We start from the raw sequence: 10,464 nt of genomic DNA, 5'->3' as shown, positions 1-10,464 counted from the left end.
GTGATTTAAGTGCTTTTCTTATTTAACATTCATGTATTGACAATTAACATGCTAGGAAATTAGATAATCGACAACGAGAGTGACAAATACTAATGATATTGGGTTTTAGGAGATTAATTTGATTTGAGAAAGAAAAGACTGAAGTTTCTGAAGAGAGGAGAAAGAAAGAAAAAAATGGATTTTGTTATGTTCATATGATTATAAATAAATCATTGTGTCTGCCTATAACACAATTCCTGGAAATCCACACAAGCTAAAGCACATTAATCCCAAAAGTGCAAATAAGTGAAGAATTGAGTTTTCTTGAGCATAATACTCTTCATAATTTCCACCATGAAAACAACTTAGGCACTTGTACAAAAGCTAGCACTGACGAATTGGCATGAATTGATTCTCCCTATCATCACTTTGGTTACCTTACTTCTTCATCTAACTTTAAGGACCACAAGATTTACAGAACTGTAAGTAAAACACTTTTATATAAGAACAATACAATCATATATATTATACACCAGCTGACCTATATGGCTGTACCTTGCCAAAAGATAAAAAAATCCTAAGCTTGTTCTAGCAGCCACAAGAAAAGCAGATCTCAAACAAGATAGAATCTGCATCTTTCTGGCAAAGGAATCTGGTCTTTGGTACATCCAGGGATCTAAACTTATCTCTCACCATTAAAAACATTCATTGACATTGAACCGGATGCCTCTATGTATCAACCTGCTCTACACTACCCCATCACTGCATCTCCTGCAATGAATTTATATCCTTTCCACTGGTGATATGTAGAAGCACCAACATGAAATTTTAAGGGTTAAGTTAGTCTTCCATGTCTCAAAATATACAAGCTGATGAATGCTCCAAAATGTCAATACTAGACATCCTTATCGATTAAACGAGGCTGCAGAGTTATCATCATACTGTCCCCTCCATGCATTTCCATTATCTGTCCCACTACAAGCTTGATTGGGGACTGGAACATGGCCTAAATCTCCATCCAAGCTCATTTGCTGTACCTCAGCAGATGACAATATCTTTATGCTCTGGACACAGCTTACAAATTCTCTGCAAGGAATTGCAACTTGAAGACTAAGAAAATAAATCTGAATGGATCAAATATCAGGACTATAAACAACTAGGAATTGACTACTTACTCCCAAGGGTCATCACCAACAAGAAGAATGTCATTTTCATGATCTACGTAGACTAGTTTCCACTCTGTCCTTTGAGGATCTTCTAGCTGCCCTTCAATCCCAAACATCCTAGCCAAATCATTTCGGAGTTCATCATATCCCTTGTAACGGGTGACATCAATACATCTTCCAACAGAGCCACATTTTTGAACCTTCAAAATATGTGAAACAGTATCAAGCATTTGAATTTAAAACACAAGTATGGAGGCTAAAAGCCTGAGTTGATTTTTTGATAACACTGCTGAATAGGAGTGACAGTTATGATATAAGTGTAACCAACCCCCTCTTAATATAATTTTCTAGTCCAACTATGAGCTGAAGATACCCACTTAATGCCCAAATAATCTCAAAGGACAATACGGGTTAACAAGTACTACAAAGTGCAGCTTACAATTTTATTGATCAGTCAGTGCAGTTTACATACAAAACTCTAATTCCAAACAAGCACATTCAGATTTATATAATGATAAGGCCATTGGACATGATTGAATTGGACAGAAAAACATTAGGAAAATTCATATGCAGTGTTAGGATGGGGCCATGGAGGAAAGATCGTGACTGTATTGGTGTCATGCTAACAATATTACCTTAAGCTCAGTGGGTAAGAAACCGAGAGCGTTCATCTAGGATCAAGAGTTGAACTAAGAATTTTAGACAATATCAATAAAAATATATAGGAAATGTATCTGATCATGAACAATTCACATATGAGCAACTAAAATATAAATAACAAAATGACGTTTGACTTGTACTATTTAAAAATTGCATGACATCCCAATTTCTGTGTTTCATTAAACATTAAGATACGTATGTGTTCGGCAAATATAACAGGTGTACAAATTTTTCAATAAGGAAAGGACGAACCTTAGTATATGTCCTCATTCTTTGAGTCTGACTAGCCCACAAGCCATTATTCAAAACCCCAGGATCATTGATGGCAATATCACTGGAGCATCCAGGCTTAAAAGGCATGTCTGGCACCCCAAATGGCTGCGAAGTAATGGCAGCAGTGGACAGTTCAGTTTCAATGTCTCTTGGAGCACCACCATAATTGGACAGCAAGTTTTGAAGATCTTTTTGAGAATCATACCCTCTTGAGAGCAAAGTATCAGGTGTTAATCCATCAAGATTAGAGGCAAATGGAAGATTATTTCTTGGGTGTGATTGGACATCACCGTCCATGCAGAAACTGGGAAGTGGGAAGTTCTGATGGATATTATTAGGATCAATAGAGTAAGATGTTCCAGAAGAAGCTTCCATCTGATCAGCAATTGTCCCCTTGCACTTCAGCTGGTCAGGTCCTCTTACACTGGGTAATTCGTGTTTGATCTGCATCTCAGACTTTCTATGAAGCTCCTGTATCAAATGATTGGTAGGTTCAACTACCGAAGGTCCTCCTAATGTGGTTGGTACCTGTTGATTTCTTTTAATCAGATTTGAAGGAGATATCTGGCAGTTATTCGTAGATGGTGAAGTTGAGCATGATGGGGCATCTCCATCTGTAAGAGTTGAAGGAGCTCTAGTATTAGTTAATGATTTCTGTGTATTATGGGATTGGTTCACAGGAAGCTGCTGTGTTTGCATCAGAGACGAAGAAGAGTAGTTGTTGCCATTGAAAAGCTTCTCCATTGAGAAAGCATTGTTGCCAAGCTGTTGAGCCTGATGACACTGTGATAGAGGCAGCTGCGGTAATTGCTGGTTTTGTTGATGAGTATTTTGTTGCTGTAGAAGCTGAGACTGCAAAAGTGGGCTAGAAGTGGAAAGGAGTTGTTGTTGTTGTTGCTGTTGTTGTTGTTGCTGCTGTTGTTGTTGCTGCTGCAATTTCTGGAGCAACTGCAACTGTGGTTGTTGCTCTGAGCTGTTTTGCTGTGACATTTGTGTCATTTGTGGTTGCTGTGGTGCCCTCTGTGACAAGCTTTGTTGCAATAACTGCAATGGAGATGATTGCAACTGTGTCTGCTGCTGCTGCCTCTGTAAGAGACTAGCTTGCTGGTCTATTTGTTGTTGAAACTGAGAGTCTTGCGGTAAGGATGTCATCAACAATGTATTCTTGTTGGGTGATTGAAAACTTTGTTGGGGTGGGATATTTCCTGAGAGTAATTGCTGTTGCTGAAGCTGGGAGTATGTCACTGGTTGCTGCACACACTGATTTGGAATCTGGTTGGAAGAAACTGCCCCATTATTCATGATGGTCTGTTGACATGACTGCTGCTGCTGCTGTTGTGGCTGTTGTGCTCTCTGTTGGGACATTTGGGGCTGTTGTTGCTGTGGTTGTGACAGGTTTTGCAGTACAGGAAGCTGTTGTTGCCTCTGTTGCTGCTGTTGGAGCGGGTTTAAGGGTGTTGGCATCAATGACTGCAGCTTCTGTTGTTGCTGCTGTGGAGGCCATGATGTTGGGGGTTGTTGCAATTGGTTGACTTGGTTTGGTAAGTTAGGTTTGTTAAATTGTAGATTTGGTGAAGAGAGGACAGGAGCTTGAAAGTTCAATAATTTGGATGGATCATCAGTGGGAAGGTTACCATGCAGTGCATTGGATGAAAGCATGGATGGCGGCATAAATCCAGATTGGACACCGGAGAACTGATTATTCTGCTGCATGCTCATCCATTGCACCAAACTCAAACCTGGGAAGATTGAACTTGAGGCATCCTTCATCCCAAGGTCATCTCCAAGCCAGGGCATAGCTCTCTTGAAAGCATTTTCTATATCAGAATCATCATCTGCAAAATAAAAAAACAAGTAAATATAACCTGTTACAATCAATCTATAGACAACAAGCTATTAGATGTGAGATTTTCTGAATGTTACTCTTCAATAAAGCTATTAGATGTGAGATTATACTTTCGTCATAGAAGCAACTTGATTTCATTTAATAATGAGTAAATGACTGATTAAGAACAGTGGATTCTAAGAACAGTAAACTGGAATTAACAACTAGTGACGTGAATTATTATTAACTTTTATCACATCTACATTCAAATTCATCATTTTTATCACAATTTGCCAGAATTGATATTTCTCACACCTGACATTTGTATTGAAGTGAAAATATATATTAGATTCTTTGTTTTACAAGAAAAAACAATCTAAGAAACTTTTTGCTAGGCAACAAATTAGATAATCAATGGAAGCAATGAGAAATTTCTGAATAAAATTTAAACCTGGCATTCCTGGCTGCTTAGGGAACTTTGGCCTAAAAAATGGAGGTGGACAAATGTAGAAAGGAGTCACTACTGGTTCAATATCCCAAATTGAAACTCTGCTTGGGCGCTCACCAGCCGTTGATTCATCCCATCCAACCTGTCAAAATTCAAAACATGAATCCCTCCCAAAAAAGCTACAGTAGAGGTTCAGTATTGACTACATTACAAAGTTATGCACACGCTCATGTACATGTAGATTATAGGACACTAAATGCATGTTTTAGATCAATTTTAATTTGTTTCCTAGTTCAGCTATACAAATAAGAAATCTCGTTAGATAATACCTGAAGATTGCGCCATTGTGAATTCTTCCATCTGACAGGATCCAAGTCACTGATCCCAGTGATTGTACCCATATGTCTGCGTACCCCTGACTCCTCGGTCTCAAACATCATTCTGAATCTCATTCCAAGGGAAACTTGATTGTAGAGGGCTTTATTATACTTGGCCAATGGAATTACAAATTCAGAGGGGCTGGCCCTGTAAAATTGGCAGATGTCTATAAGAGGCTGTCACAAATATTCCATGGATGCATTCCATCTAATCAAATAATAGTAAATATATGCCAAATACATACAGCACCTTGGATTATAAAATATAGTAAATGGACTGTTATTTGAAGCAGCATGAGCTGCAGCGGCAAGAATGCCAATGTGCATGCTGTCACTGGATATTACTGATGAAGATAGTGCTGGTTGCTGTCTGTTAGCTCTCTTTATTCCTAAAAGAAGTTGTTGTTTTTCATCCCTGAATATAACCAAAAATAATTGACTCAGCAACAGGTTGAAAGTTATTCCAAAAATTCAAAATAAAAAAAATGTATGCATTACCTGATAAAGAGAACTGAATCTCCAGCAAACAGCCTTTTTGTGCTAACAAAGACACTCCAACCGGTAGTCAATAGATGCCTCTTTGGTTGTCCTGTAACCGATGTTCTAGAACTTTAGCATTCAACCATGTAAATCATCAAATTATACTCAAGTTCTGTGTTCATAATTTGGTAAAACTTATTATACAATTCCAATGTTGATAATCCTATAATTCTTCAGGGATAAGTTTAGTTTAAGCCAAATGATTTTGAATCTTTGTGTTTTAGATAACAATGAATCCTGTTGGGGAATCAATGAGGCATTAACAACACAAGTAGAAAGAATGATAGTATAACAAAGGATGAAGACAATGAAGGAGGGTAAGAGTTGCTATACCGCGATAAATATGTCTAAATGTCCATGTACTGTCATGCAAATCTTTGGCAACAATCTCCTGAGCTGGAGGTTGCATTGAAAAATCCTACCAAACACGTTTCTAATCAGTATAAAAAGATCCCATGAAAACTCCAACCAGGGTAAATGAAAATATTAAATACACACCAGAAGGGGGAATATTTTCTCAGCTGCTCTACGGGGCACAGAAAATCCACCATGAGTGCTTGTGTCACTAGCTGTAAGAGTTTTGCAAAAGAACTCGGTAGGTTGTTGGTTTTGTTTGAGACCCATGTCAGATGCCAATATTGCTTCCTTGTCATACTGTAGAACAGTTACATCAAACACAGTCTTAGATAAGTTCCATAAAATTGGTCAGGATGGATATTCATGGAATAGTGAGAAATAGATCTCAGATACAGATCAATAAATTAGCTGATTGAACAGCTGACCTACTTTAGTAACAGGTTGAAGGGTCATCTGCGCATAGACCTCATCAGTTTCAGGATCAGCCTGATCCAAAACAGAAAGAATTATCAATATATGTATTATGCAATATTCACGAAAAAAAATCAGAGAGGGCCATCATATCAAATGATTCAGAAATTGTAATGATGTTGCTTCAAGCCATCAACCCAGGTTGGTCTATAACTAATATATGGATGAGGTAGCAAATGATATGCACCATTTTAAGCAAATGAAGAAACAAAAACATAGCTTGCAAAGTCTTCAACACCAAGATTTGGTAGAGGACAATTGACATAATTTATAAAAGGATATGTCATGCACAAATGTCACTCTTTTTCTTCAAAATGAACATTAGTTTATCCTAAATCCCTGGTGACTATCCATGATCCAAAATTGTGAAAGAAGGTGAATAATTAGTACATGCCCCTTCAAGGAAAATAAATTTCAGTAGAGATGTAAAGCATCTAGTCTTCTAATTTCATTTTTTTAAAATATCTTCAAAACTTGTCACTATTGAAATACTGGCATGTCAATTGCCACAACAGGAAAGTGCACCTACGTGAAGAGCAACATTGTGAAGCATGCAAATCAACTTGGATGGAAGGTTAGGGTAACTGGGAACGAAGTCAGCCTCCTTTTGCATGGATGCTGCAACCTAAAAGTCATAAGTAGTCAAAAGCAGCTCCATCAGAAACCACAATGAAGAAATATCATGATCTTAGAATTATGGCATAAGAAACATACTTGCTCACTGTGTCCTTGAGGAAAGTAAACCACAAGACTTCCAACAGGAGGTAAGGAAACCAGTGGTCCAGCACAAGCATGCCATAACTCTGAATTGATGGTCTTCCTTTCCCCTGTAGCAAGCACAGACATTTTTTTCACAATTATTCCATAATTAAGGAAACGCAACAAAAAAATGCAGATTTCCCACAATTTTAAAATTCATTTACACAGGATTAATATCAAGCACATTCGAATTTGGCGCTTAGAACCATGAAAGTTTGTCCTTAGGTCAGAAAAGAATAAAAGGTGACAAAAAATGAGGGGTGAAATGCAACAAAATAAAGATAGATTAATATGCCAAGGTATCACTTTTATTTAGGCCACACGGAAAAAGGAAGCATCTCACGGAGAAGAGGGCTAACAAAGCAGTTCCAGAAAATTAACCAAAAGATCACCTTTAAACTCAGATGAATAATACCAACTTCCTTCTGTATGATATACTCATATTTATTATTCGATCTACGATGGTATTATGTTGATTCAACAATATAAAAGCACCTTTTTTCTTGAAAGTAATCATCCCCAGAGTCCCCAAGCAATGTTAGTGTTTGATGAAACAGGAAAACACAACCAGACACTCACAGAGGGGGACAGAGAAGATAATGAGGCTGCAGGTAAAGCTTGAGAAAAAGTACCTTCGCTGGAATTAGGCAAGTAGCCATTTGGAGGAGCCTTCATTACCACCACCTGTTAAAGTGATGACCCCAAACAAGTTCAACACTCTTCTTCCTGAAACAAGATTTAACCTTGTTCGCCAAGTCTTCCACAATAACAACAATTCTAACTCCAACTCATAGTCCAAGAAAAGCAGCAAAACTTCCCCAGAAACAAACAAGAAGATGCGGAACCCCCAGCGATACCTACCACAAACTTCTCCAATAACATCGAGCAGAATCAACAAAAAGCTCACCCTTTTTTTCCCAGAAATGCCTCTAATTGTTGCCTCCAACCCCACAAGTTTCAAATTCAAAAACTAGCAGAACCTCAGCACAGAATCAACAAAAAGCACACCCTTTTTTCCCAGAAATGCCTCTAATTGTTGCCTTCAACCCCACAAGTTTCAAATTCAAAAACTAGCAGAACCTCAGCAAAAAGCCTCCTTTTTCCGCAATTCCCTCCACCAACATCCAAGGACTCAATGGAATTCTGCTACAGCCAGAACCAACACCTCAAAACCCAAAAACAAGAACCTTGCAGCCGAAACCAAATGAAGCTGAGGGTGTCCAAGAAGCCAAAACCTGTAAAGCACAACACAACAACCATTTCAACAGTGACACCAACCAATTAAACAAAACTAACAAAAAGGCCCTCAAACACTGATCCCCATACAAAAACAAGCCAAAATGAATCACCTTCTAGACACCACACTCATCAGCAGCCTCAACAACCCAAGAAGAATTAACCAAAATGGAGGGGGAGGAAATGGGAACTACACTTCGTGTGGATTAAGGTAACAAGGTGATGTCTGAAGGACCAAAGTTGAGAAAACTGACTTGTCGCCGAGAAATCAGAGGGGCTGAACAAAAGGAAGACAGCTTTTCTTTTGGTGCTTTATGTGAACAAGCCGACATGAAATATAGACTAAAGCAATCAATCACAGACAGGCATGGTTAAAAGAACTCATTAAAGAAGTAGGGTATTATTGATAAAAATATATATAAAATTAAATAAAATCAAACAAGATTAGCCTTGCTTAATTACATGAATGATCATGTTTTAGACAATATTCCTTCCCGTGGTTAAAATTTGGGCCCCAAACCAACCTCACATTCCACTCAAATTTTGCATTAGGGTGCTGCTTTTCCTATGCAATAGCCACACATTAACACTTCACATCTTTTCATTCTTCTAATTCAACATATATATGGAGAACTAGGTAATTTAAGACACATCTTAAATTCAAAACACTGTTAATGCTACATCATTGCACAAAGAAAAAATAAAAGTAATTGAATATAGTCTTAGATTCAAATCTTATCGTCACATCACTTTAAATTTGAAAAAAATGAGTACTTGATGAACACAGTATATTAAGAGTTTGAAATTTATGCTATTTACTTATCATGTTATAAAAAATTGTACTTGAATCATAGTACAAAATGTATTTTAACTAGATTCATTTAATTAACATCACAGGTTTTGTTAAATGAATTCAATTACTCTCCTCCAAAATCTTGCAAAGATAATTTATTATGTATGAGAAATATTTACGTTCGAGTCTTTGAAATTATTGTAAACCTAAAATACTAGCTAAGTTGGAATATTTTGCAGTGTGTTATTCCTTTCAAGTTAGAGATGAGTTGCCATTAAAGTAAGATTGGAAATTTAGTTTGGTGAAAAACATGTTATTTATTACCATTAATAATGATAGACCACTTATTTATTAAGTAAATGTAACATAAGTAATTTTTATTTCAAAATGTTTTAACTTAATTTGTGGGTCATATTACTTTAAAAAATATTTAACATTTTTACTAACAATACTTAAAATTCATATTTTATTTAATTAATATTTTATTTTTTTGATAATAAAAATATATATTTTTTATAATCCAAAGATCACAGTGGAGAACTCTTTTCTTTCTTTTCTAGAACAACTTAACTTATGAAAGCAAATTTTTTGACAATTTTTTCATTGTTGAGAATTTGTAGATTTTAGAAGCACTAGAAACACATAAATTTGTACCAATCTTTTATCTATCTGTTTATTTATTTATCTTTAATTTTATATACATTATCTTGGCCTCCTAAAAATTAAATATTAGGGACGAAAAGACCTAATTTTTATGATTGAAATAATATTTTCTCATTTTACCTCTCAGATTTTTCAATGATACTTTATTAATCTTTAATGATCGTGTGTCTTTGATGTAATATATAAAAGTAAAATGATAAAATAAAAAAAAAACTATTTTCTATTTAATCAAACTATTAAAAAAATCTCCTGTTTCTTACATGTTGCTCTTCACCAAGTAATTTATTATCTAATTTTATTTTTCAATTTATTTATCCTCCCTTTTAATTTTATATTTCTCTCTCGAAAATCAAACAAGATGTTAATTTTTTTTGGATTATAAAAAATAAAAATATAAAATAAAAGAGAAATAGAATGAAAATCATGATTATATATATATATACATATATATATATATATACATATACATATAAGTAGTAACAAATGGAATTACACAAATTCTCTTATTATTTAGATGAGTTGAAAAGACAAAAAATATCAGATCACACTAAAATATTTTAATAATTATGATTTTTATTTTTAAATATTGTATTATAAAAATATTTTAATTACTTCTATTTTTAAACCACAAATGCACTTTCCATAAAAAATCATGATTACAAAAACCACCTTAGAAAATGTAATAATAGAAAGAAGGATATTTCACAGCTTCTATCATTTTCAATTATTCTCCAACTTTCTAAATCTCTTCCTCCAATTACTCAGAATAAACACACTGTAAATGTAAATGTAGATTATGTACTAAAATTTCATGTAATTTCAATTTCACCAATATTATTAGTAGACTCCAAATTGTGTGTGTGGAATTTCTATAGAGTAGTTTTGTTTACATTCACTAGCTTTCATTGTACATTTAC

General features: G+C 35.4%; 1 protein-coding gene across 2 annotated transcripts; it reads right to left on the bottom strand.

Moving 5' to 3' along the window:
- Positions 1-460: 460 nt before the first annotated feature.
- LOC137821369 (auxin response factor 19) lies at positions 461-8,679 on the bottom strand. 2 transcript variants are annotated; one of them, XM_090295527.1, is made up of 15 exons: positions 8,554-8,679; positions 8,205-8,433; positions 7,488-8,090; positions 6,811-6,923; positions 6,626-6,721; positions 6,055-6,111; positions 5,767-5,922; positions 5,602-5,686; positions 5,227-5,317; positions 4,979-5,143; positions 4,681-4,876; positions 4,355-4,493; positions 2,058-3,913; positions 1,155-1,345; positions 461-1,065 (listed from the first exon to the last, which is right to left on the bottom strand). In XM_090295527.1, exons 3-15 carry the CDS (start codon positions 7,528-7,530, stop codon positions 885-887), a joined length of 3,369 nt encoding a protein of 1,122 aa, XP_090151653.1. In that variant the 5' UTR covers positions 7,531-8,090; positions 8,205-8,433; positions 8,554-8,679; the 3' UTR covers positions 461-884. The 2 variants fall into 2 exon arrangements, with proteins under 2 accessions (XP_090151653.1, XP_068482025.1); XM_068625924.2 differs by lacking the exon at positions 8,554-8,679 and having other exon boundaries at positions 8,205-8,450.
- Between the last annotated feature and the right edge of the window lie 1,785 nt (positions 8,680-10,464).

The sequence above is a fragment of the Phaseolus vulgaris genome, chromosome 9 (assembly GCF_051622355.1).
Source record: "Phaseolus vulgaris cultivar YP4 chromosome 9, ASM5162235v1, whole genome shotgun sequence".
Classification (NCBI taxonomy): Eukaryota; Viridiplantae; Streptophyta; class Magnoliopsida; order Fabales; family Fabaceae; genus Phaseolus; species Phaseolus vulgaris.
The sequence above is the reverse complement of the archived record's forward strand: the minus strand, read 5'-3'. Positions and strand labels throughout refer to the sequence as shown.

What these genes read in the sequence shown, in the direction of transcription:
- LOC137821369 (XM_090295527.1), bottom strand. Translation starts at nt 7,530, where the DNA reads ATGAAGGCTCCTCCAAATGGCTACTTGCCTAATTCCAGCGAAG. An exon ending in CTCAAGGACACAGTGAGCAA is followed by an intron (nt 6,722 to 6,810) that starts GTATGTTTCTTA and finishes TATGACTTTTAG; the next exon opens with GTTGCAGCATCCATGCAAAA. An exon ending in CCCTTCAACCTGTTACTAAA is followed by an intron (nt 5,923 to 6,054) that starts GTAGGTCAGCTG and finishes ACTGTTCTACAG; the next exon opens with TATGACAAGGAAGCAATATT.